Here is a 27977-nt window from a genome sequence, read left to right on the forward strand (position 1 = left end):
AAGACTGTGCATGTGAAGTACTGCATCTCTGTACGACTGGCACGAGTCACCACGTCGACGCCTCGACGGATACCGGGATAGCGGGGTCACCTGGTCTTTGCATGCGATGGGCAGATGGCGGCGTGCGTGCATACGTTGAGAAGGCCCCTTTGAAATCACATGTTCAGATCATCCTGAAACATATCAGTGAATGGAAACTGAACAGAATTTCGCTTTCTTTCAGACTTTCTGTGAACAGTCGCCTAGAAGGCTAGATAGAAAGCATTGCTTTCCCCGTTGTTGATAAAATTATTTGACATCGGGTCATTTTGAAGAGTAGAGAAAAGAATGTCTCTCCAGGATTTGGAGACCGTCCTTTCGGGTCTGCTGGCCCCCGATAGTGCTGTGATTCGTCAGGTACGACTACAAGGTTTAGTGTAAGTATCGGGAAACTTCAGTCATGTTCATGTGTCGATTTACGCTGTTTCCACAGGCCGAGGAGCAGCTGAAGGAGCCTTTCAAGGACCCTGGTATTGTCAGCGCACTTGTAGAGATATTAGCGCAGTCCCAGGCTCCTCAGGTTAGTAAATATCTCACAGCTACTACAAGAACAACCTGCTACCACTAGTACATGTACATGTACCTGTCCTAAGGCCGAGTAAAAAAAATTACTAGATGATCGTCCTTTTTTTTGGAAAAATCGGGGAGGGCGGGAGGATTTTATTTTTATTTTTTTACTTTTTACCCTCTCATGCACACAGTGTACACAACAACATCAAGGTTTTTTTTCTCTTTTTTTCTTTTTTTTTCTTTTTTTCTTTTTCTTTCTTCAGCAGATCGATACTGACGTTGTGATATACTAGTAGTATGTGGTCCATATAGTAAAGAAAGTATTAAACAAAGCGTGCACATGTTTCCTGCATCCGCGATCGGTAAAAAACCAACGATTTCGGCAAAAACTCACGATTTAAAAAATAAAATATTTCTTGGGGCGCTGACAAAAACTGGGGCGGACGGGGACGATCATCTAGCTTTTTTTTTTACTTGGCCTAAAGCCTAACACGATATTTGGGTTGAAGCATTGTACAGGCAAGGATATTGCTGTTCAAGGAGCAACGCATTACACATATGAGCCTTTTGAATTTCTCACATCCACATCAAGATCAAGCCTGAAGAAAGTACATTCCGATTAGCCCCACCTGTGTATAAGGCCTCATTTACACGACAACGATTGAAAAACGTTTTTCAATCGTTTTCGAAACGTTTTTGCTGTTTACACGAAAACGATAATCGTGTACACTGCAACACTTTTTTCGGCGCGCAATGGTCACGTGCAAAAAGTTGGCCTGGCGCAGGCTGGCGGCGGCATGTTTTGAGTACAAGGCTCGTACTAGTAAAACGTTTTTGCCGTTTACACGAGAACGAAACGGAACGAAAACGATTGAAAAACACTTTGAGGCCGTTTTTCGTTTGAAACGTTTTTGAAACGTTTTTCAGCGTTGTCGTATAAACGCTCTTATCAAAATCTGTGGAAGCGTATTCTTTTGAAAACGTTTTTGACAAAAACGTTTTTCAATCGTTGTCGTGTAAACGAGGCCTAAGCCCCCCCCCCCCCCCCTCTCTCCATGCAATGTCCCAAACCAGCAGTCCGGCCGGTTTCGGCAATGAGGGAACCCTATCGCACACACTCTCAGTGCATACATGCATATTGCAAGGTAGCCACCAGACCACCATTGCCTTGATTTGCAACTGCCATACCGTAATGCCGCGTATAAAATCAGGTGCTTTATACGGCCGTATAAGCCGGGGTTCAATAATAATAATAATAATAATAATAGTTACAGTTCGCATGTCACTCATGGAAGGATCCATGGGCTTAACGCATCTGTCAACGAAATCCAGGCAGAAGAGCCGACAAAAGGCATCTAAATATTGTTAGAACGTATCGCAGTAAGAACAACTACGCAAGACCATGCTTCTATTCAAGTTATGCTTCTATTCGAAACATGCTTCTACGGCAACATCATCAGTCTGCACTGTGCAGTGCATACTGCCACGCATGTACTCGCACGTGTACAGTTTACAGGGAGCGGCTTCTCTTCAAACCATGCTTCTGTGTTATTATACAGATCATGCTTTTATACGCGTCACTACAGTATTTGCAGGAGTATAGTGCGCACTTTAGACATGCTATTTCAGGTCCCAAATCGCAGGTGCCCACTATGCTCCGAATATGAGAATGCATGAACAGTACCTTGAATTGTAGTGCTATGCATGGCACTGTTGCAAAGTTTGCCACCTCTGACCCGGAGCAAGCAATATGCATGCTTTTCTAGTGTCTACTGCCAATGATTGTGCAAGCTTCACCACGTCCGTTATCTGAGCGTTGGATCTGTTTGGCTGAGCCTTATTTTACTGCTCTTTTTTATGCTGCTTTTTGTGCAGATCCGTCAACTGGCTAGTGTGCTGCTCCGCCGCTTGCTAGGCAAGCATTGGGAGGATGTTCAGGCGGATATGAAAATGCGGTGTGTAGAGTCTGTAGACATGATCATTCTGTGTGTTTTCCGTTCTTGTCCGTATTATGATTTTTTCACGTATAGTTAGTGGATGTCCCAGGCGTGTTGTACCCAATTGAAAACCTTTTAATGTTTTGTGTGTTGTAAGGACACGTACCGGTAATTTTGTTTCTTTTGTGCCATGTCATGTTCTGCTTTGTGATGTGTTTAGGCAATGCTTGTGTTATGTTATGTTTTCTATTTTACTTGTGTTTATTCTCTGTTGTGAAACGCTTTGTTTGTGTGGTATGCTCACGTGTATTCAATCTACTTTGTCCTTGCCTTCTTGTGTTTCGCCTACAGGGTCAAGTTGGCTCTTCTTCAACAACTATCAAAAGAGACCATGTGAGTTTGAAGTCTCTGTGTATAAATGGACTCGGATGGAGAGCCAAGGATTACTTTTTAGAAAGAAAAAGGACCAAGGAACTACAAGTTACGCTATAATGTCCACTAACACCACCAGTTACTATCGCATGAGCTGATTGTTTAGTAACTGGTGGTGTTAGTGGACATAGCGTAACTTGTCGTTCCTTGGTCCTTTTTCTTTCTCTGTGTATACATGATGGTATCAGTACAGGTGTGGGTAGTGAAGTCCTGCCTGACTGATGAGCAATTTCTGCGCCCCAAACCTGTTTTGATTGCCTCGTGTGCAGATTAGAAGCTGTGTGGCCTTCGGTAGTGGGAGTGGACGTTGTATGCCCCTTGTTAGGTCACGTATGTTGGTGCTTTGATGGGGTCTGTCCAGGTTGGATGATGGAATGGTTTGACATTTCTGTACTTCTTGTGTCTGATTGTTTCCCATTGTCTTGCACGCTCGTGCATATGTATCATTATGGATGCGTGCGCATGTTTGCGTCTGGGCTTTTTTTTCCCCGCAGCCACTCTGTGTCGTTCAACATTGCAGACTTGGTAAGGTGGAGTATGATTGTCTGAAGCGGGTTCCCGACTTGTCATGAATTTGAACATTTCAATTGTGTGTGTATGTGTGGTTGGGTGGGTGGGTGGGGGGGGGCACGCATATTGTCTCTGCGGCCACTTGCCAGGTCTTCATTCCCTATGGTTATTTTAATTGCCAATACTTAAGTGACATTTTGTCTTGTGTAGAATTTTACCTGTAGTGAATCATGGCAGTAAGTTCTTTTCTCTGAAATACTTCTATACTACATTTTCAAATACTTGATCATGCTACTGGCAAGAAGATGCTTTATCTTATCCTAATATGGGCTGGTACATGCGTTGTGTGTTTGTTGCAGATCGGTGAAATTGCAGATCTGGAATTGGTGGACGAGGCTGGCTGGCCAGGTCTTTGGGAGTTTCTGAGAAACTCGTTTCAAAGCCCAGATCTTGCTCAGCAAGAGGTTAGACAAATATGTAATGAAGCTGTGTAAAACTGTGATTGTCATTGCTTTTCTGATGAAGGTGCTGCTCATGTTGGTGGTGGTGGTCATGGTGATGCTGCTGCTTCTGTTATTGTCACTGCTGTTGATGCTACGGCTTCTGTTGCTGCTGCTGCTGCTGTTGTCATTGTCGCTGCTGTTGATGCTATCATTGCCGCTGCTGTTCTGCTGCTGCTGTCATTGTTGCTTTTGTCGTTAGCTCTGCTGCTGCTGTTAGTGTTGCTCTATTGTGGAGTGACTTAGTATGTCTCCCATTCACTAGTTTACTTTCGTTTGATGCCAATGATGTGTATTTCTGTATGGTGAGTTTTCTCTTGGAGATTGCTGCTCTGTGCTGACAGTCTGAACTCTGAATTCTTACACGTGTCTGCTGCAGCTGGGCCTGATGCTCCTGTGCACGCTTTCTCAAAATGCTGGTGATAAGGTAAGTTGTTACGTACATGTGTGTGTGCGTGTGTGTGTCTCTTTTTCTGCTAGTTCAGCATGTATGCGTGGAATTCCTCATGTTCATCAGTGCATGCCCCAGGCATAGCATAGGGCCAAGAGTCCATAACCCCAAGAGTGTGCAACTGGGGTCTGGCTGCTGTAGGCCCACTGCGCGTCTGAATTCCAACATTACGTCATGCCGCTGAGGCACAGCTGTACAAAACTCCGCATTCCGCGGTGCTTGAAACCAGGGATTAGTACACGCGCAACGAACGTGTACGTCATTTTTGACGTAATGTTGGAATTCCGCCGCGCGGATCCCCATGTACAGAGTTGCACACTCTTGGGGTTATGGACTCTTGATAGGGCTGAGATGAGGTGGGTAGGAGGTCCGGGTCTTGCCACTAATATTATCCTCTTGTCAACTTCGCCTTTGTTTGCTACCCTGCTGTGTTTTAATATTCCTGTTCTTGTTTTCGGTCTTTCGCTGCAGTTGTGTGACCAATTCAACACGTTTTCTCCGCTCTTCGTTACATGCTTGAAGTCCGAGTCGGTCAATTTGCTTTACTACGCACTCAAGTTAGTCCCTGTTCCATGTGTGTTCAAGTCGATTTGTCTCTTTGTGGACCGCTCCTTCTGTACTCCCTCTTATTATTTCAGTACATGTAGTACTGTAAAAGCCACACATATAACGAAGTGTTAACTCTAACGAGTTAACGAGGAGAAATCTGTCGTTAAAATAGAAATCGTTGTACAGAAATCGATACATATACTGTCCTACTGTGCGTTGAGGATGAGTGAAAATCGTTACCTTTGGTACACGTAAACTAGTCACTTTTGGGAAATCGTTATATATGCGCCTCGTTAGAATAATGGCTTTTACAGTACCTTAATGGTGCGGTCACTGAGGTAAATGTGCATGTGCATACTTAGATTAGCAAAGTCTTCCTACTGGGCTCACACCGGCAATTCTGTGTGACTATTTATTTGAGACAGGACTCATGTTAACACTCACAGATCCAACCGTGCATGTGTAGGATGATGCTATGACTGCGTGATTGATAGTATGGACCTGTTGTTACTGCAGCATGGCTGTGTGATCTTGACACAGTCCCCTACGCACATTGTACTCAATAAAACCTATGTTCAACGGCATAATATATTATATACTTCTTTGTTGAGGTCTGATTCGATCCCTGTGTCTTTGTGCGTGGCTGTGTGTGTGTGTGTGTGTGCGTGTGTGGTGTGTGTGTGTGTGTGTGTGTGTGTGTGTGTGTGTGTGTGTGTGTGTGTGTGTGTGTGTGTGTCTTACTGTTTACAGGTGCTTGGCTGGACTTGCTCCGTATGTAGCACACATGCATGAGGTATGTGACACACAAGGACTTGCATCGGACTAGGCAGCTGATGCAGTCTGACTGCGCCATGCTGCCTTCCAGTCACTATGGCGGCTGGTAACATGACACAGTCACCATGGTGACAGTCACACCCCTCCCCATGAGTTGTTGTCGAAGAAGGCCCCGCCGATTTAGTCAGGAAAAAGGCAGCATTTTGTGATTTTTGGCACATGTACACAGTGCTAAATTATTGGATGTCTAGAAGCTGTTTGTATTCACGCAAAGAAACCTATGCAAACAGAAGCAAATTAAATTCACCCTTACTACAAAATCAATAGGTTGTTAGGTACTTCGAAGTACAGTTGCGCTCACTGAAATCCGACCCAAAGTGCAAAGCTGGCGCCCTGGACCAGTTCCGATTACATCATTGTGGGTGTACATGTGTACGTCCAGCTGTATTCATTCTACTGCCAGGGCGTCAAGGGCCGTGCAAGTTGAGGGCGCCAGTTTTGCACACTGGGTCGGATTTCAGTGAGCGCAACTGTAGATCGTCAACAACTCGTTAGTTTTTGTCCATTGTTCTTTGTTGTCGCGCGACGTTTCACGCCTGTTAGATTTCTTCACATTTGCACCTTTTGTCATTCTTTCTATGTGTATGGGGTCACACATTTTGCCGTTGTTATTTTAGCTGTTCTTCCTTGCGCTGTTCTGCCACCTCTCTGCTGTACTTAATTCATTGGTCTTGTTCCTTTTCTTTTTGCTTTTCCGCCTGATGAGAAGGCATGAAAGGGTACTTGTTGAAAACTTTCAGAAATATTCCTCCTTTCACAGCACTGCTGCTGCTGCTCCTGGACGATCTTGACCCTCCTCACCCTGCTGGAGTGCATGCCACCATTGTTTCCCTTCTTTTGCTCTTGGCTCTCTGACAGGCTTATTTCCGTGAAGTGACTCCTCTTTGCCTGGGGGCCCTTGATCGCCTGCTGGCTGTAGACGAGGACAAATCTCTTGAAGCCATGGAAGTTATCACAGAGCTCATTGGCTCTGAAGGCAACACTATTGGTGGAAATCTGAAGTTGCTCTTGGAGTTCATCCTCAGGGTAAGTCTACACTGCTAAGACTCTAGCCTGCTGTTGACAAGCACTGGTTGTGTTGAGGCGAGCAGCAGCCCCCGTCTTAGAAGGGGTTATCCATACAAGTCCTCAGGTGCACGCTATCTATCCTATAGGCTATTGTGAATGTTGATTTACAGCCTCTAGCACAGTATGCAGTGTTGTGCATTGTTGGCATGGCTTCTTAGTTTTGTACACCACAGCTGCAATGTGAAGTGTTTGGTTTGGATTCAATTGTGTCCGTGACCGTTGCTGTGTGTGTGTGTGTTTGTGTGATTTTGTCTGCTCAGGTCGGAGCCGACCAGGCCCGTGACAAGGCCCCTCGCTGCAAGGCATTGGCATTGCTCTTGGACCTGATTCTGACAAAGAAGGGGGTGAGTGGTAACACAGTGCAATGTGGAGAGTTCTCTCATACCGGTAGTCTAGTGGTGAGGCTCTTGTGTGGTTGTCTCTCCGTAGCTTCAATCATATTGTGTTATTGCCTTCTCTGGCGAAGGAAATTGAGTTGATTTGCAATGGAGTTGCTATGTCTGCAACTATTTCCGTCGATACCCAAGGGGTTACTCTACTAGCAGGTGCAACGCTCACCGTAATTTTGTCTGTATTGAGGAATGGTGACACACTCATTGGCTGTGTACTAGCCATAATCACCCGCTGTGCTGCTCATCATGTGTCACAGTAGTTCCGTGGATGTGCTGTATGGTGTAGTTTGAGCCAACAGTAGGCAACTTATTTCCTTTGCCATGAAAATACTGGCTGCCGGTATAGGTAATTGTGTATGACTGTCATTATGGTGTACTAATGGCTACCTTCTTCTCTTCGACTGTGCACTTTGATCTGGTGTTGTGTTGCTCCTGTGCAGAAATTTCTGAAGGGTGACAAGTTCTTGCAGGTGATACAGACCCTGTTTGCCGTAATGGCATCGCCGATGGAGGATGCTGATGAAGACGATGATGACTCTGATCTCCTGCTGGGATTCACACCACAAGCTGTTGCCAGTCAGGTATGATGTTAGCCAACAACCGATAGATATGGCGTGGTGTGTGTGCCAGTTTTCCAGGTCTTGCTGGTCTTGCCCGTCCATGCTGCTTGCTACAGTTGTGGCCAAAGAAATCCGACTCGCGTGCCGAGAGCAGCGACAACGCTCATACACTGCGGCCCGCAGATCAGTTTTTGGAGCGTTCATGATGTACAGTTGAACATCGATTATCCGCGCATCGACTATCCGACCATTCGATTATCCGTAACAGTTTTTTTGGGCGCACGTTCCGTAGAGTACGCACTGTGCATGTAGTGAGCCATTCAAAAAATACGAAAATTTTGAAAAGTAAAAAGTAAAAAGGTCGTGCGGCTAGTAATAACCACTGAAAGTGTGTGAGTGACAGTTTTTTCTTATCCAGACCATTTGCCTTATCTGAACACCGCCTGACAGTTGTCTGCCCAGAGGTGGTCGGATAATCGATGTTCAACTGTAATTGAAATGGCAACGTGGCGATACTGTTGACTCGGGGATCTGATTTCTTTGGCCAGCCACGACTGCACATGACTGTATAGTGTACATGGTATACCGGTGGTCTTTATTATGTCTTTGATGGGACGTTTGTTGCAGCGATTCCCTACAGTCTGCTCTGAACTGGTCTTTTGCAAGAGCCGTACTCGTGTTTTCTCTGCTTTCCCTCCAGATGTTTTGACATTGTTGTGCTGACTCTTGATTCCTTCAATGTACTGTAAATCTAACTCTCTCTACTCTCTGTGTATATTGTGTTCACTTGCCTGTTACACAGGTTATGGGCAATTTGGCTATCGAGTTCACGCATTCCATGATCATTGATCCACTTGTAAGTATGCTGCACAGGCACGATGATGTTACTTGTATTGTGTGTGTGTGTGGGTGTGGGTGTGGGTGTGGGTGTTGGTCATATGCATTGATGTGTTCCGGAGGTCACACGTGTGCATCTTGTTTTACTACTTGTACTATGTATGGGCGGCCAGTGCATGCAATACCATGTCTACGGGCAAATTGTTGGATTGTGTGCACATGTGTGTTTATGCGTGCGTGCTGTTTAGATGGTCATTGTGCGTGCAAACCATGCCAGTACTGATGAGAATGTACGGCGTGCATGCTTAGTTGCTCTGACGGTTGTTGCTGATGGCTGCAGTGTACATCTAAAGCTCAAGTGAGTATCACTGTTGAACTGGAAAATATTCTCCAGCTTAATAGTTTGGAGTTTGTATACACAGCATGTTTTTGTAGAAGTACATGTTATTGTGCGCATTGGTGGTGCTACTTTGGCAATGTTTGGAAGGTGGCCTTTCTGTTCTGTTCCCCCTTGTATGCTTATCCGTGGTGCGTGTGTGTGTGTGTGTGTGCTTGCATATCTGTGTGTATGTACGTGCATATCTGTGTGTATGTGCGTGTGTCTGTGTGTGTATCAATCTTTTCTGCAACATATCTTCAGCCACCTTGCGCCCATTCTGCAGCTAGTGAACGCAGGTTAGTTGATAAGGACAGTTGTGTGTGTGTGTGTGTGTGTGTGTGTGTGTGTGTGTGTGTGTGTGTGTGTGTGTGGTGGTAGGGGGACAGCTGGGGGGATACGGCTCCTGGCTTGGGTGGAATATTACCAATGTGTCGATTAGTGGTGATTGCCGACTGGGGTTTCCTCATAAGACTTCTTCAATTTCTATTGCTGTACAGTTGTGTGTGCATCTGTTTGGTGCTGGACGGGGTCTGCGCTTAATGTCACTGTGCTCACTTTGTGTGTCTCACATTCTGTTTTCTATGTAGGTTTCAACGACTCCAGTAGAACCGTGTTCCTGGCTTCGCTGAGTGCCATGTCAGAGTTTGCTGTGCATTTCCAGGTGAGTATCTCGTAGTGTGCCGCCTACACTGCTGTGCTGCTGCTGACCCTGCTGCTGGCCCTGCTGATGATGATGACACGGATAGTGCTGTTTCAGCACGCCTTGCCGTCAACGGAGAACAGACTGCAGACGTGCATGCGCAGCTTCAAGTACTGTAAGGCATGAACTTGTCACGAGGAAGTAAATCCAATAGTTTAACACGTGAAGTTTCTTCGATGAAATAACTTTCGTTAACGTCATAGTGACTGCTATATCCTCTGTGTTGATATGCCTGCAACCTCCAAGGTCCTTAGCTTGCAGATTTTGGAAAATCATTTTAATGATTTAATGATTAATTTAAAAATTAACATCCACTTCGTTTTAGTACCATGTTTTACAGTGTTTGGGTCCGGGTAGTGTACGGAACCGAGAGCTGGACTCTCCTCAAGGTGGATGAAAAGCAGATTTGGTGCTGCTGACGTTTACTCCCATGTATCCGTATACAGGGGAAGTGAGAAGTGTAGTGATGGCAGGCGGCATCATGGATGAGCTGTGAGTGCAGCCACAGCTGTTCATGTTCAGTGTAGTAGCATGTATCGTGCTCTCACTAACATCTGTTGTGTGCTCTGCTATCTGTTCTGGTTGTGTTTGTTTGACTTAGCCGGATATCTCACAACACACCTCAGAGATTCTCACCAGGGTTCTGATGATGCTTGTCAGTGTGCTGGAGGAGCCGGAGTTTGACAAGGTCAAGACCAAGCATGTCTTCCGTGCTTTCGAAATGGTGATTGAGAACACTGGTAAGCAGCCATGATTATGTCAGTAGCCGCTGCACGCCAACGGTGTGTTGTGTGCTGTTGTGTGTTGCTGTGTGCGGTGTGTGTTAGCTGTGCTAGGTTACGCTGTGTTGAGCTGTATCCGGTTTGCTCACGACCACCACCACACTGTTACACTGCCGCTGTCATCAGCTGGAAGTTGGAAGTAGTCAAGGTCGTAAAGTTTTGGTCGATCTTTTGCTTCCGTTGTGCTTGCAGAAGAGGATGTTTCGTCATTCTTGCAGAAGGTGATGGAGATCTTGATGACTGTTCTCTCCAAGACCGAGGTAGGGACACCGGCATGGATTTATCAAATCTCTCTCTCTCTCTCTCTCTCTCTCTCTCTTTCCCTCTCTCTTTCTCTCTTTCCCTCTCTCTTTCTCTCTCTCTCTGCCTCTCTTGATCGATCTAGTTTTAGCTTTTTGGTTGTGTGCACTCAGTCTGCCCTCAATGTATGAATTGAATGATTACCCAATACCAACGGCTATGAAGCTGATGGAAATGTATTCCGTTCCTTTGTACTCTTGCTGCTGCTGCTGCTGCTGCTGCTGCTGTTGCTGCTGTTGTTCTCAGAATACGGATGTGCGTGAACTGACCATCCAGTCTCTTGGTGCTGTGGGTAAGCCATAGTTCGCTATTTTGCCGATTGAGTATTTTCACTTGTTCCTGGGTGACACTGCATGCTGCCGCCACCGCTGCTGCTGTTGCTGCTGCTGCATACTGTGAATTATGGACGTTGTGGCTAGTAGTAGTAAGCTCAATGCTGTGATGTGCCAGTGGTGCCAGGGAAAGATTTGCTGAGTACTGAAGGTTTGCTATCTGAACATCTCTAATCAAGGCATGCACGAAGAAACAAATCAGGTCTCGATTAATACCACATGCTGCCGTTGATGATTGGAATAGCCAGGCCATTGATACGAGCACAATCAAGCACCCCTTGGTCGTCCCCGGTGGATTGATGTAGTCAGGGAAACTATCCAGCCAGCTGATCTCACCCTCACACACACACACACACTCCTCAGACCTCAGACATGCCCATCGCGGGAGCGATGATAGCGAACAGCTATGTTAGACATAGCAACTTGTGCTGGGATTACACCATTCAACAGCTTGCAAGGCTGATGAATTGACCGCCACTATTTCACACACACACACACACACACACACACACACACACACACACACACACATTTACACATTTACACATTTACACATTTACACATGCCCGATAGCGAACAAATGATGTTACATAGACATAGCAACTTTGTGCTGGGATTATACCATTCAACAGCTTGCAAGGCTGTTGAATTGACCGCCACTAACCTTACACACACACACACACATACACATACACATACACTGTACTCAAAGGGTAAGCAGCAGCTAGCGCGGCATGTGATGGAGGTGGAATTGCTTCACACATACCGGTACACTGGTTGGATACTGTTGATAGATGTGTTAGCATCATTTGGTCTGGCTAAATGTGGGCCATTTCGATTCTTACTACTTGTAAGTGAAAATAATAATTTGGGCTTTGCTTTTGTTTGTTTGCAGCCACGGCGGTGAAAGGTGGCATCTCACCCTACTTTGAGCAGATGATGATGGCAATCAAGGTACGCACGCCATATTGTGCATTTCTGCGCCATGCATTGTCGAGCCAGGGGAGGGTTTAGGAGAATGTCTGTGTCATGCATTGTCGAGCCAGGGGAAGGTTTGGTAGAATTTATTTATTTATGTATTTACTTAACTAGGCAGGCACAGTGGGTTGGTCTAAGTTGGTCTAAGACCATGTTTGAGAAACGAGAGATACCAGGTTCAAGTCCTGCTTGGAAGGGAAAGGATTTTTTCCAACCGTGCTGCGACCCACAGTTACTTGGGAACTCGTGGCCCGGCATGAGTAAAACATGGATGTGGCAAATGGGATTTAGGCCTTTGGCCTATGGTTGGTGGATCTGATCTATCCTCCCCCACCGTTTAGGAGCCGCATCTGACGCCTGATCATGGGATGGTGGCGTCCCACGGAAGCGGAAAGGTGGTTCTTGACCAGGGAGTTGTACGACTCCTTGTTCTTGACCTGTCCGGTACGCGAACCAGTCGAATTTTTTTTCTTTTTTTTCGAATTTACTTAACTCAATCTCGTAGCATGTGCACGCATTGCTAATCTGGAGAGCAACCCCAGAGATGAGGGTGATTCCCAGCCATGTCTGCTTCATGCATTGACGACCATTTTACCTTGTCTTGTGAGTGTGGCCATCACTGTTCCTGACCTGCTTATGGCATTCTCATCTCACTCCTGCCTTTCTGTATGGTATTTGTTCTCCTGTGCCTTGCTTTCTGCAGCCTCACCTTGTTGCTCCAGCCCCTAATGAGAGTCCATCAGTTATGCTCTTGACTTGCATTGGTAAGTACTTGTACAACAAGCCGTTGTTTTTGAATTCTATATTCTCACGATGGCACCATCGCCAATAAGAGATGTACTGGGACCTCAACGACTAGGGGTGAAAGTTGGCACTGAGATCCCGAGTTCGAGTACTCTGATTTTCTCCGATCGAATATTCGAGTATTCGAGTATTCTTGATATCCTAAAAATCGCACACCAACCGCCTCAAAAATCACACGATACAACCCTGATTGAACCGATTGGCAGTTCTTTTCTCGGGTGTATTGGTTGGTGGGTCATTTGGGCTCTCTCTACTCATGAAAAAATGTTCACCACACAGTCTGCACATCAATATCTGCTGACTGCTGCTCTGAAACTGCAGACTTCTGTGGTAAATGTATGTACCATGTATGAGCGAATACTGATTTATTCCGAGTACAATTATATTCGAAAAATCCAAACGAGTATTCGAATATTCGGTATAATTTTTTCACCCCTATCAACGACCAGCGCTTTGGCTGAGTGGTTGTGGGCTTGCCCGCGATCACACGGTCCCAAGTCCGAGACCCGCGCTGGGAGCAGGGACTGTGTATTGTCACTACTGACGTAACTGTGCTAACAAATGCGGTGATGCATGCATGAACCACCTTATAGGCAATTCACACGACAGGTACTTGCACGTTTTACAGGGAGTGACATACGAGAAAAGTGACTGTGTGGATTCACACAGCTGCACTTGACGACAGGCACGTTTGCATTTTTGAATGCTTCACCGACCAGTAGCCATGGGTATTTCAAATTTTCAAAACACGCATACAATAATTATCATGTTCTAAAGAGCCGCATAAAAAATCAAGTCTTGTTTCGCGCTTTTTGGTATAAATGTACTCGTGCACGCCACGATTATCGTGAAAGTGGACCCCCAGCTCGCTTGCACTTTTCAGCCACTTTTCTCGTTCACAGGTAAAATACCATAGCAACTTTCCGGTGCACGTGGATTTGCCTGTCATGTGAATACCCCATTACATGCAGTGAACTGCGCCCACACCCACGGTCAACTGGGTACTCACTACTCGGAGTGAGGGTAACATGGATGCAGCTAAAGAGGCTCGCCCTCTTGTCGGGCATTGATTGTGAGTTACCACCTCACCCTCGCTGTTAGGCGCTGCATCTGCCACCCTGGTATCATAGGCATGGTGGTGGCCTGGCACAAGCGAAACTTCCTAAGCTGGTTGTGTTTCTCAATACAATTGTATAGCCGGTTGTAACGCAGACGTGTGAACTTTACTTTACTTTACTGGGACCTCAACTCTTGCGCTGTTCCAAGCAATGACTCTAATGTCGTGTGCGTGTGTGTGTGTGCGCGCGCGCTCTCGTGTGCGTGTGTGACTTGCCTATGTGTATATTGTAGACACTCTGGGTGTGCTTGCCCGCAACGTTGACAAAGCTGTATTCCAGCCTCTGGCCCTGGACTGCATCAACCTCGGCTTGCAGCTCATCTCCGTTACCAATGATCCAGACCTGCGCAGCGTAGTGTATGTCAAGTCCACTGTGATGATACATATGCACACACACGCACACACATACATACATACATACATACATACATACATACATACTTGTTGCTCACTGCCAAAACTGGTCACGTGGGACACATACACACACACACACACACACACACACACACACACACACACACACACACACACACACACACACACGTACATACATGGCTGCATTCGTATGGCATCCAAAAGTATCGTGGAAATTGCTTGTGAGGAGCCTGAAGCTTGTTTTTCTTGAGTGTGAATGCATTAAAGAAAGCTCTTCTGTTTGTGTTTGACTTTGTGTTTCTACCACTATCCACTGTAGGTTTGGTCTCTTGTCGGCCACCTGTGTGGCGTGTCCTGATGTCTTCATGCCATTCCTTCCCACTATCATCCCACTCATGTGGGCAGCGCTCAAGGAATCCGAAGAGGTACATGCCTACGCTTTGCCGAGTCTGCATGGCTGGCTGTCATTTGCAAGTGTTCTGATTTCATGCATCCTCGTCTACATGGCTGGCTGGCCCGGTTTCAGGAACTGTAGCATCAGTTTATGTGCTCGTCCCGATTGTGCCGTGCGCATGCTGTGCATAGGGGCTGGGATCTAGCTGTAATTATGTATAGTTTGTTGTGGCTGTGATGTACGTTTGCATTTATATGTTGCATGTACTACAATGTACTGGCATTAGCAAGTACTACTACTAGTCTGCTACTGGCATCAGCAAGTGTACACGGAATCGAGCTTGTAACTGGAATTGCTGTCATGGCAAAATTCTTGGATTGCATTGTAGTGATGTAGCACGTACAAGCATGATTCAAGCTGGTCTCTTCAGCTGCACAACTACAGCTCAGTTGTATGCAACATGCACACTTTCTGCCGCATTTATCTACACCAACTATGATGCAATCCAGAGATTGTGCCATGATTGCTGAACCTGAGCACAAAAGTCAGAAGCTACATACACTCAAACGCCTCTTATCCGGGCGTCTCAGCTACGGGCACGTCTCTCTGTCGGGCACCTTCAGCTTGAGTTCCTATGGCAAAAATGCTTTGAATCTGGGGGGTTTGAACTTTTTTCGTATGTACAAGTGCTTATTTGTCACTGCCAACCTGTGAAATCCACACATTTTATCAATGGATTCTTTCTGTAACCTGAACATGTGCAATGCGTGCCAAATGAACTTCTTCTTCTTCTATGATACATGGTGGATGAGTTATCCTGAGGTATGTGCAAATCTCAGATACGGGCAGTGCCCGGTCCCAAGGTGCCCAGATAAGAGACGTCCGAGTGTACATACTCTTGGTCGTAATGAGTGTTTCTAAGTATGCAGTGGTCACCGTGGTATTCATTCGTCTTCCTCTCTGTCCACCTGGCTATACTTGTATTGCAGGAAACTGCTGATGACTCATTCGCATTCTCTGGACTAAACGGCGCAAGCAACGGAGGAGAGGAAGACGACAGCGACGGAATTGAGTAAGCTTTCTAGTTGCAATCCGTTTGGATCTGTCTCCGTGCCTGTATCTTCAATGTCCAGCTGCTGCTGCTCTTGATGATGATGATCCTCCCCTCTTTCTTTTTTCTTTCTTTTTTGTGTGCACTCTCATTTTGTATTCTGCGGTTTTCTTGTTGCCTGTCCTTGCTCTCACCTTTCTCTGTGTTCTGACCTGATGTTGTGCTGCTCCTTCTTGTGACCTCAAGTTGTGCTGCTCCTTGTAATCTGATGGTGTGCTGCTCCTTGGTGTGACCTGATGTTGTGCTGCTCTGTGTTCTGACCTCATGTTGTGCTGCTCCTTCTTGTGACCTCATGTTGTGCTGCTCTGTGTTCTGACCTCATGTTGTGCTGCTCCTTCTTGTGACCTCATGTTGTGCTACCCTGTAGAGGAGTGAACAGTCCATTGTACCTACTGAAGGAAGATGGTGCAAACTCTCTGGCACAAATCTCGGAAAGCCTGGTGTAAGTTTGGACTTGATACGCCAGGGCCACTGGCAGAGGTGCTGCCTGGGTGTTGGTGTACGGTGGAGCCATGCTCCCTTTGAGCCTTTGTCACTTTGTACTGACTGAACTGACTGAATGTGTCTTTGTGTGCTTGGACGTTTTGAGTATTTTCACACGAAGCAAGAAAGTTGCTAATTTCATTACACTCAGTCAACTGTGTTGTGTGGGTGGGTGGGTGGGTGTGCGTGTGTGGTGGTGGTCTATATACTTGGAAATGGAGAACACGTGTCAGGCTATTTGGCGGATCGTTCTGTGGGCGTTGCTGGTCAGAAAAGGTTTGGAGACCGAAGTTGGGCTGACCGGCCTGCCATGCAGCTCAGAGCTGACGTGCATTGTGTTTCTTTTCTTGTACTATTCATATTCTTCCTTTTCAGCTCATCATTTGCAATGTACTTTGATGACTCATTTACTCTCATCTCACAGCTATTAGATGTAAGTGTTGCTTGGATGCCATGGCTCTCTCTGTCACTCTCTCTCTCTATCTCTCGCTCTCTCTCTCTCCCTCTCTCTCTCTCTCTCTCTCTCTCTCCCTCTCTCTCGCTCTCTCTATCTCTCTCTCGCTCTGTCTCTCTCTCCCTATGTGCATTGAGTAATTTCGTATTATCTCGCTGTCTGGTAAACCATGTATTGTGTGGTGTGTGATGTGTTTCTCTTGGTGTCAGGATCCTTTCGCACCGACCAATGTCGAGCGTGCCTCTGTCTCATGCATGGGTCGTCTCTGCGCCTCTTACAAGAAGCATATTGACAATGGTGATGTTCCAGAAGGTGGCCATCGTAAGTGCTGCTGCTGCTGATAATGTTGTATCACTGCTCTCTTGGTGTCCTAGACTTGTGTGTGTGTGTGCGTGCGTGCGTGTGTGTGCAGTTATTAGAGAACAAAAGTCCATACTTTTTGGTTGCCTTTTCTATGGTGCATGTCATCGGCTTCATTGTTATTCTTATCTGGGTGGTGGTGTCTTTACTCTTTAGTGAAGCTTTGCCCTGTTCCCCCATTCCGTCTTCTCTGCAGAACTGAACCTTTACGTCGCTGTAACTCTGAATCGTGCCGCTAACCTCGCGAAGGACACCTATAACCGCCTCTCAGCTGTTGCTGCGTTAGAAGCAATCAAGGAGTTGCTAGTTGAGCTGGAAGGTGTTGCCCTACCTAGTGACGAACACTTTACAGTTATCATTGGCGTTGTCGACGAGTTCCTCAATTTGAAGGTGAGAGTGGTGGGCGTGGTATAGGCGGTTCTGGAAAAGACTTTGTTGTGGCGAAACTGACAATGGTGTTGCTTTGTCTTCAAATGCTTGCTGGTACGTGTATTTTCAACAACTACTATTTTGCTTGTGTTTTCGTGTTGCTGTGTGCAGGCTGTGTGTCAGCAGAGCTCTTGCGACGAAGAGGACGGTGTAGAAGAGAAAGGAGTAAGTACTTGCTGTTGCTAGTGGTGGTGGTGCTGCTACTGCTGCTTCTTCTGTTGCTGGTCCTGCTGTTGCTGGTCCTGCTGCTGCTGCTAGTGGTCGTGGTCGTGGTCATGGTGGAGTTGCTGCTGGTGGTGGTCATTGTGGAGCCGCCGCTGCTGCTGCTGCTGGTGGTGGTGGTGGTGGTGATGCTGGTGGGTTTTTATTTTATATTTGCAATAACTTAGAGCCTAGATGGCTGGCTGTGATGTTTGCTATACATGTAGTGATTGATTGTAGCATTTGTTTTTGTGTGATATCTTGGAAGATTGTGTTGTTCTATATACAGTATCCAATATACTAGAATGTTGTGTAACTGTTTTCTGCTGCGTGCTGTTGTTTGTTGTTTGTACAGACGGAGTATGATCACTTGGTTGTAGAGACCGCTGGTGAGATCCTGCCTCCATTAGCGGCTGCCAAGGGTGGAGCAGAGTTTATACCCTACATCACCCAACTCTTGCCCAGCATACTGGCAAGAACAGTGAGTACAATGTCATGTACACAGCAGCAGCAGCAGATTGATAGTGTTCACACTCGTGTTGAATGTGTTATGTCTGCTGTCTCTGCTATGATTTGCCCATCCCCATGTTCAGCACGGTGGCCAGTACATGTAGTTTGGTCAGTGCCACCACGTTGGTACAGTGCAGTACTGGTCAGTGATATTCACCACCGTGAAAAAAGTAGTAGCCAGTGGTTTCAGTCTAATATTCTCATCTGCAGATCTGCAGCTGCTGACAAGTACAATGTACAGTACAGTGCTGCTCCATGAAACCGGATGACATGAGTCCAGTTTGTGCCCTGCGCCCAGTTCACATCTCAGTGTTCACAGGTGTGGGGCTGCACATAGCCCGGCGTGGTATTGACTCGCTTATCGGACTTCATTGGGCAGCACTGTAGTTGGATCGGGAAGCCTTCTCGGGCCATGGACTAGAATGGATTCTTTACTTCAAAGTATGTGTATTCAGATTGCACAGGAGTGACCATTACAAGATGTATTGGGGCAAGAAACGCTGCCGTTCCCAGCATTGCCATGAGCATTTCTGCTGGGTTCTGTTCTTCATTTTGTCATTTGTGCATTGTTTGCCTGGTGGAATCAGGCGGAGAAAATCAATCCTCTGTGAATCTTGATCATGACTGGCTTGATAAGTTATCAAGCATCTCAGCACTTTCAGCACACGGGTGCATCCTCCCTTGGTCTTGATAAGTTTCAGCTGTTGTTCTTGTATTACCTGCCTTGTTGACTGCTGTTGCTGCTATTGTTGGCTTGTATTCCATCAGGCAAAGGACTGCACAGACGCTGAGCGTTCGTTTGGATATGGCATTGTCGCTGAGGTATGTTCTGCTGTGGCATTGACACCGTTGCATGCTTGTGATTGCGTGCGAGTACTCTATACACGTGCTGCATCCTACTGCATCCTACTGTGCCTACAAACGTGTTGTGTGCATGAACATGTATACAGAGCTGTAGAGCAGCTGTGAGACTTGGGCATCACTCACAGGTATACAGAGCTGTAGAGCAGCTGTGAGACTTGGGACATCACTCACAGGTATACAGAGCTGTAGAGCAGCTGTGAGACTTGGGACATCACTCAGACATCACTCACAGGTAGTAGCTACAAGACTAGAGTGTAGTGGCTTCCATCTCACCGAATAAAGCGAGATTCACAGAAGCATTTTTGCGATGCGCGATGCGACGTCCGCGAAACCGGGAAATCCCCAAATCGCATCCATCTCGCAAGTCAGGAAACTGTCGCAACTGGCCCATCGCTAAAGTTGAGCTTGGCTCACCTTTAGCGAATACCATGGTGACGTACTCACCTGTGTTGCAAAGGAAGAATCCACAAGCGGGATTCGAATCCAGCACCCCCGTCTTTCCGGGACAGTGCCCTACCGGGGATCACACACACCCGTGGCTCCTTCCTACTACACTGCAGACAGAGAGAGAGAGAGAGAGAGAGAGAGAGAGAGAGAGAGAGAGAGAGAGAGAGAGAGAGAGAGACTTAGCTGTGTTGCGACTCCGAGTTTCACGTAAAATCACGATCATCAGGCACCGTAGATGTGAAACCTATAATATTGATGAGTGGCGTTTAAATGTACTACTGTAGTTACATGGAGAGCATTCCGCCTGTGCTGCTATTAGCCTGGCGTTTCGTGTTCAAACTGCAAGCAAGACGTTTTCATTGCAATGATTACTCAACATTTCCTACTGCTATTCAATACTCTTGTGCTGCTGGTGCTGCTTCTGTCGCTGCTCCTGCCTCTGCTCCTGCCTCTGATGGTGATGCTGATGTTGCTGCTGCTCATGTTGTTGGTGTTGGTTTTGCTGGTATAGGTACTAAAAGAGCTAGCAGAGCATGGTCAAGTGTTTGCTCAGCCTCTTTTGCCAATCCTGGTTAACGGTTGCAGTGATACTGATGATGAGGTGGCAAACAATGCTATCTACGGCATTGGCCTGCTCTGCCAGTATGGTGGTGCTGAGGTCAAGACGTATCCTCCCCTTGCTCCTTATACAGGTGGAATCCTGATAATTCAAATATTACTTAATTAGAACATACCGCTTAATTAGAAGTTTTTCCAGGACCGATTTCTATCAATACGATTTCCACATAACAATTTCTGATAATTCAAACCTCGAACTGGACATGTCCGGTTAATTAGAAGTCCCACGGATTCCACTTAGAGAAAATGTGTGGGATTTGTGCTGGTAATTCGAAGTTAGCAAAGTGTAATTCGAAGTTCACTGTACACTGCACTGGTCAGTTCAGTTTGCATGAGCAGGCTGTGCCGGTCATTTCAGTATCCCTGAAAATCTGTGTGCAAGGTCCAAAACGCCACTCTGCGTGACCATGAGATCGTTTTGACATACATATTCTGTTGTGGGTTCATGTTTGGATAATTAGAATGTCTGGATAGAAGTTTTTTCCTGGCATTTTGAGGTTCGAATTATCAGGATTCCACCTGTGCCCGAAGTCTCATTGTATGTATTACAGTTAGATGGGACTTTGCTCTGGGCATGGAAATTCTGTCGTTATTCGCGAATTGTCGTTATATCCTCCGTCGTTATTAGCGAGGTTGACTGTATGGACGGACTCCCTGAGTATACTATAACATCAAGGCAGTATGCTTAGGTACCTGATTCAGGCAGAGCAGCGTACACAAACGTTGTCTGATGATTGGTTCAGCCATGAAACTCTGAGTCACAACAGAATTTGCCCAAGGTTTTCATTGTGTGCCTTTGTGTATACTATAACACATAATGATGTAGCGTGTATGTTCCTTGACCAACCATACTACTACTTGTCCTAATACACGTGTACACAGGCACTTCTCCAGTATCCTGCAGATCCTATCCACAGCTCTGGAACAGCGTAAAGATGAGCAGCGAGTAATTGACAATATCTGCAGTTGTGTATGTCGTGTGCTGATGGCAGGTCTGGATATACTCCCCGGCAGTTTGGTACGTACATGTAGTGCACTGTATCGGTGTGTGGAGGGAATGTTCTATGAGCCTGTGCTATACTCGTGTATGTGTGTGTGTGTGCACGCGCGTGTGTGTGTGTGCGCGCGCGTGTGTGCGTGTGAGTTTGCGTCCTGTAAGTGGAGGTAAGTGGAGACCGTATACAGCAAGGTGTTGCTCTTGCAACGGTGAACAGTGACGGCTAGGTGTTTTGCAGGCTGTTGCAAGACCTTGCTGGGTGCTACTACTCAAGTATATATGTATGAATGGTTGTGGAATGTAGGTCCTCACCACATAATTATCTCCATGTTTTATCTGATGTTTGTCCCCACTATCTCCATGTTTTATCTGATGTTTGTCCCCACTATCTCCATGTTTTATCTGATGTTTGTCTCTATTATCTGCTTGTTTTTATATATCGATGTTTCCCATACTACTGTTGTGCCTGTTGTCAACTGCTTTTCTGTGCAGGTGTTAGGCACGCTCCTGCCCCATCTGCCCATCCAGCTGGACTTCCAGGAGAACCAGAATGTGTATGTAGAGTGCCTGGGTCGTCTCATTGAAGCCAACCACCCTGCTGTAAGTCTACATGTGTTACACTTGTGTGCTAGTGCAGCAGTCATGAGTGCTTGTCATGAGTGCAGCAGTCATGAGTGCTTGTCATGAGTGCTTGTCATGAGTACTTGTCATGAGTGCAGCAGTCATGAGTACTTGTCATGAGTACTTGTCATGAGTACTTGTCATGAGTGCAGCAGTCATGAGTGCAGCAGTCATGAGTGCAGCAGTCATGAGTGCAGCAGTCATGAGTGCAGCAGTCATGAGTGCTTGTCATGAGTACTTGTCATGGGTGCTTGTCATGAGTGCTTGTCATGAGTGCTTGTCATGAGTACTTGTCATGAGTACTTGTCATGAGTGCTTGATATGAGTGCATGATATGAGTGCATGATAAGAAATATGTTTACAATTTGACTACAAAACGTTTCAGCATCCGTGGACAACAATTTCAATCAAACACACTGCCGTTCTTTGGAGTTTGACCAAATTGTTTGCTGACTACAGGCCTACCCTGGTTAGTAGACAACCGTGGGGTTTCATTGTTTTGTCTTATAGTAACGAGTATTACCTACTATTCGGCCTTGCATATACGACTGTTGAATGCGTGTCAGGCATCACGGGATTTTGGAGCGTTGTCTACAAGTGAGAGTCCTCCAGCTCGGTAGAGTGCTCAATATTCGTTCGAATAGAGCTATCTTACACAGGGCACAGAGCTATCTTACACAGGGCACAGAGCACCACGTATCATTCGTTGTAACTAATAGTTACATGCCCATAGGCAATCATAGGCAATCATAGGCAATCATCAGACACCTAATACAGTACTGGGTGAACAGCCAAGATCCAATTATATGCAGTAGTGTCACAGGGGCTGCGATATGTGTAAGCAAGAGTGAGGAATTTCATACATGGATTCAGCGGGCCTAGCAAGAGTAATTTAGGTCACAACTTTGTACTTGCCAAGCAGGAACTTCGCAGCATGGCGACACTTCGACACAATCTCCGTGTGCTTGTTGAGTGAGATTCTGCGGTCTGATGCAAGGATGTGGTACTTCTCGGCTATGCAGAGGTTGCAGCGCTTTGCGACGTTGGAGTAGGCATTAGCACGCTCCTTGACAGCCCAGGAAATCTCGTAAGGTCTATCCTGGCGTTTAAGGCCCCACACATACCTAGCCAGCTGAGTGCTGCTATCATAGCCCTCGTGTCTTAGCGTGGTCATGTGGTTGGAGTGTCTGCTCTTGAATTCTGGCGCCGACATCCCAGTGTATGTTCTTAAGGTGCTCAGTGGGCATAGCGCTAGAACACGGCAATTGCATGGTAAATCATCACATTCAGCGGGCATAGCGCTGGAACACGGCAATTGCATGGTAAATCATGTGGGCATAGCACTGGAACACGGCAATTGCATGGTAAATCATGTGGGCATAGCGCTGGAACACGGCAATTGCATGGTAAATCATGTGGGCATAGCGCTGGAACACGGCAATTGCATGGTAAATCATGTGGGCATAGTGCTGGAACACGGCAATTGCATGGTAAATCATGTGGGCATAGCGCTTGAACACGGCAATTGCATGGTAAATCATGTGGGCATAGCGCTGGAACACGGCAATTGCATGGTAAATCATGTGGGCATAGCGCTGGAACACGGCAATTGCATGGTAAATCATGTGGGCATAGCGCTGGAACACGGCAATTGCATGGTAAATCATGTGGGCATAGCGCTGGAACACGGCAATTGCATGGTAAATCATGTGGGCATAGCGCTGGAACACGGCAATTGCATGGTAAATCATGTGGGCATAGCGCTGGAACACGGCAATTGCATGGTAAATCATGTGGGCATAGTGCTGGAACACGGCAATTGCATGGTAAATCATGTGGGCATAGCGCTTGAACACGGCAATTGCATGGTAAATCATGTGGGCATAGCGCTGGAACACGGCAATTGCATGGTAAATCATGTGGGCATAGCGCTGGAACACGGCAATTGCATGGTAAATCATGTGGGCATAGCGCTGGAACACGGCAATTGCATGGTAAATCATGTGGGCATAGCGCTGGAACACGGCAATTGCATGGTAAATCATGTGGGCATAGCGCTGGAACACGGCAATTGCATGGTAAATCATGTGGGCATAGCGCTGGAACACGGCAATTGCATGGTAAATCATGTGGGCATAGCGCTGGAACACGGCAATTGCATGGTAAATCATGTGGGCATAGCGCTGGAACACGGCAATTGCACTTTTCGGGGTGTAGTACTTGTTGTGTCCTTTTATTCTGGTTTCCATACTCGGCATGCAGCATACTCGGCATGCAGCATACTCGGCATGCAGCTATAGCTCACCTTTACGGTATTGCGGTTAAAGAGCTTTCTCAATCTGGATCCATTGGGGAAATGTTTCGATATCAGCGCGAGAAACTGTCCGGCGATGTTTGTTCTCACGTTCGCACTGTATGGAGGGTTGAACCATATCACGTTTCGCTTTCGCCCCTTTCGTCTACGCGGCTGCGTTTCGCCATCGCTGTACGTTAGATGTGTTGTGTGTCCGCCAGCGGCACGTGTGCTGGCATACTCCGGCGCCGCTTCCTCAAACCCCTTCTTGGAGCTGGATATTGAAGACAACCGCTTGTTGATGCCCGCTGGTATTTTTTCAGGACCTGTGGCTCACATACAGGGGGGGGGGGGGGGGGGGGGGGCGTCATTGGGTTTCCTGTATGGCTTGAATGTTCCCGATCGTAAGCACATGGTGATATCCAGATAATTGACAGTGCTCGTATTGGACCCAGTCGTGATTTTCAGCCCGCATGCTTTGAAGACTTCAGTAACCTGCTTCCTTGTTCTGTCCGCCATAGGCCCACTAGCGTCCTTCAGCACTGCCAGACCGTTGTCCCGATACAGACCCACAGACTGTCTGCTGAGGTGCGCAGTGAGCTTCTCGAGAATGTATAGTCCGACTAGCTAACAAGCCTCCGCACCGTCATATGCACCCATGGTGACATCGAACATGTCTCCCCTTCCCTGCTTTGACCAAACCTGACCATAGCAGCAACTTCCGGGCATGCATAGCGGTGTCTGTATCATCCTGGCTCACTTGCACGTGCGTCTGGGTGAAGTTCAAGGCATCAAGGAGGAGCTCCTTCGTGATGGATGGATAGAAGTTTACTATATCAAACACCAGGAAGGAGTGTCGTTCCTTCTCCTCGATGCCCTTGAACCAGTCCGTCAGATCCGTAGTGCTTCTTCATTGCCTTGCCCCTGAGCGTTGTCTACTGACTGTTGTCTACTAATGAGGTTTGTCTTGTAACCGATGTCCTACTAACCAGGGTAGACCTGTAATGTTCTGCTTGTGCAGTAGATCTTGTGCAGTAGATCTTGTGCAGTAGATCTTGTGCAGTAGATCTTGTGCAGTAGATCTTGTGCATGTGTGCAGTGTTAACTTTGCTCAGCTGGCAGCCATTTTCTTTTGTAGCGGGTCCATCACTGCAAGACAATGACTCTTTGTGCTCGCTGAGTGGCAATGACTCAGAAAATAATTTTTCAGAATCACACTTTGTGTAATGTTTGGCTGTGCGTACGTGCATGGCGTGTGTGTGTGTGTGCGTGTGCGTGTGTGTTGCTGACGTTGACTTGATGCTGCTGTTGTAGATTGCTGAGCACCGTGTCACCATTGCACAACTCTTCCAAACTGTGCTATCTGACGTAGAAAAGTATGAGCTAGACAAAGGTAAGGAGAATGCATGTCTTAAGCCTGTTTCATACTTCATCTCACGTACGGGAAACCCATCGCGCGACCGTCGCGCAATGGGTTTTGCGACGCGTTTTCCGTACGCGACATGAAGTAGGAATCGGCCTTTAGTAGTCCAGTCAGACCTCACCGCACACATCCGTTTTCCACCAAAATATCCGGATAGGCGAGGGAACCGGATAATCGAACACACATACTGTATGTATGCATGACGTATACTGTAAATCGGGAACCAATGATTTTTTTCCGGATGGCAAGGGATCCAGATAAAACAGGACCGGATAAGCAAGGTCTGACTGTAGTAGTTGTAACGTTTTTAAATTTCTTGCTAGAACAAGAGGTTTGGGGACAAGGGTCTGATGTTAGCTAGCAGCTGTGCAGTTATTGCACAGAATGTGTTGCATACCTACATTGTTATCTGATGTTTGTACTAGTTTTGTACTAGTTCCAGTATTTTGTGCTTGGTCAGAGCGGGGAACAGTGCTCATGGTTCGGAGTTCAGTTTCGAGCTCCCCTGTCAAACAGTGTACATCATCAGGGGTGGATCCAAGGATCTTGACAGGGGGAGTGCAGAGTAGCAATGAATCCCCGTCTCTCTTCCCTGTAGTACACTGGTGTATTTACACTTTGACATGCCTTTTTTGTTTTGTTTTCTGAAGGCACACCTCCATTGGTGGAAGCAGTGACAAGGAGTTTTCAACAGCTGCAGTAGAGTTCCAACTCTGTAACATGTCATGTGTGACACCAACAACACTTGACCTCATCATAACAGTGCAATGTGCTTCAGTCATCAACCCACTTGATTTCTTCACACACTGCAATCAGTGCAGTCAGCGCCACCATCGCCATCAAGTCAACGCCGCCATCAAGATCAGGGCAAGTAAAGCATAGTTTAGCCAGGTGATCTCAGCTACAGTCCACCACTTTCCTGGATTCGTGCCAGAGTGGCTACAACAGTACATGTACAACTTACTTTCCCACATCCTGCTGCTGCGACTACTGGCCGGCAGGCGTGTTGCCTAGTATCGATACTGTGCAATGCACTAGCTGTCTGCTAACTGTCTGCATCACTGCTGCCGCTGCTGCTGCTTTTCCAAGCAGCGCGCCGACCAGGAAAGCAGTGCAGTGTGTGGGTAGGTTTGCGTGTGTGCGCGCGCACGTGTGTGTGTGTGTGTGTGTTGGCCACGCTCCTGGAAGACTTCTTCTGGACTTGATCGGCAGCTGGGAGTTTGAACCGTAAAGCTGTTCTAGGTGTCATTACGTCGTCGGGTGGTGGTTTAGCTAGCACATAGTAAGTGGCCACTGACTGCTAATCCTGAGCTGCAACACAGTGCTGAAATGGATGACCATGATCTTGGCCGAAGCAATTATGCCCCGCATAGCTACTGTCTGCGACTCCAACCAGTCTCAACGCAGTGTCCCTATGTTCCCTTCATATTGTCTTCTTTTTCACAACTCCATGTGTAACTTATTAGCTGAGTGCTACAGTACAGTTGAGACGCCAGAAATCGACAACAGCATATTCTAATGAACATAGTTGTGCCCAGCACGGCAGAGTAGCCATTTTGCAGGGTGCTTGCATGTGTACGTGCATGTGCATGTGTGTTAGCTTACTACTGGTATTCTTGCCTAGGTGTGTTAGCTTACTACTGGTATTCTTGCTTAGGTGTCGCTAACAGCTGGCACATGTAGTGATATCTGCCACTACGGCCGTAACACATCGTAACACATCACCATTGTATGTTTGTCTCGATATAGCTGTTGTGCTTGCTACATAATTATTCTAGTTTCTTTCTCCGTCGTCTGCTTCTGGTGTTGCTCGGCCCTTTATCTGCCGTCTGATCTTGCTCTGTCCTTTATCCGCTTTCTTCTCTTGCTCTGTCCTTTATCCGCCGTCTGATCTTGCTCTGCCCGTTATCCGCCGTCTGATCTTTTGCTCTGCCCTTTATTCGCCGTCTGATCTTGCTCTGCCCGTTATCCGCCGTCTGATCTTCCTCTGCCCTTTATCCGCCGTCTGATCTTTTGCTCTGTCCCTCTGTACAACTTTAGGTGTCATTCTATATGTTTACGCGTAGTAGTGTGGTAATGTGCTTTGGTTGGACGCTAGTATTTGATTGCATACGTTATTGCATACGTTGTTTTCCTTGTGCAAATCCCGAAAAATGGCACAGGTTCTAGCTTTTATCTACGTTTTCTTTGACTGATTTTATTGCTTCTGCTTTTTCTTCTTCAAAAGTTATTTTTCGTAGATATAATCACATACAAGACCCATTTTAAGACCTTTAAAAACACACACACACAATACAAATGTTACGAAGATGGGTGATATACAGCTGGACTATGCATCAATGATGTGCCGACATACAGCACGATGCTTCTACCAAAAGAAGAAGTT

At 46.7% G+C, this 27977-nt stretch overlaps 1 protein-coding gene across 1 annotated transcript; it reads left to right on the top strand.

The window, feature by feature from the left end:
- The first annotated feature begins 177 nt into the window (after positions 1 to 177).
- On the top strand, positions 178 to 27853 carry LOC135813764 (importin-4-like). The gene is made up of 36 exons (XM_065326768.1): positions 178 to 396; positions 473 to 559; positions 2425 to 2504; positions 2838 to 2879; positions 3413 to 3443; positions 3788 to 3892; positions 4308 to 4355; positions 4851 to 4936; positions 5679 to 5721; positions 6621 to 6788; positions 7091 to 7174; positions 7663 to 7803; positions 8585 to 8638; positions 8868 to 8977; positions 9260 to 9294; positions 9586 to 9659; positions 10300 to 10438; positions 10673 to 10740; positions 11027 to 11072; positions 12008 to 12066; positions 12794 to 12854; positions 14245 to 14368; positions 14706 to 14811; positions 15770 to 15852; positions 16259 to 16333; positions 16750 to 16807; positions 17038 to 17149; positions 17385 to 17578; positions 17729 to 17782; positions 18174 to 18299; positions 19097 to 19150; positions 20151 to 20305; positions 21140 to 21275; positions 21747 to 21854; positions 25483 to 25561; positions 26242 to 27853. The coding sequence occupies exons 1-36, from the start codon at positions 328 to 330 to the stop codon at positions 26292 to 26294; spliced, it is 3147 nt and encodes a 1048-aa protein (XP_065182840.1). The 5' UTR covers positions 178 to 327; the 3' UTR covers positions 26295 to 27853.
- The last annotated feature ends 124 nt before the right edge of the window (positions 27854 to 27977 follow it).

Source organism: Sycon ciliatum, chromosome 4 (genome assembly GCF_964019385.1).
Source record: "Sycon ciliatum chromosome 4, ocSycCili1.1, whole genome shotgun sequence".
Classification (NCBI taxonomy): domain Eukaryota; kingdom Metazoa; phylum Porifera; class Calcarea; order Leucosolenida; family Sycettidae; genus Sycon; species Sycon ciliatum.

What these genes read in the sequence shown, in the direction of transcription:
- LOC135813764 (XM_065326768.1), top strand. Translation starts at nt 328, where the DNA reads ATGTCTCTCCAGGATTTGGAGACCGTCCTTTCGGGTCTGCTGGCCCCC. An exon ending in CGTTCAACATTGCAGACTTG is followed by an intron (nt 3,444 to 3,787) that starts GTAAGGTGGAGT and finishes TGTTTGTTGCAG; the next exon opens with ATCGGTGAAATTGCAGATCT. An exon ending in CCAGACCTGCGCAGCGTAGT is followed by an intron (nt 14,369 to 14,705) that starts GTATGTCAAGTC and finishes TATCCACTGTAG; the next exon opens with GTTTGGTCTCTTGTCGGCCA.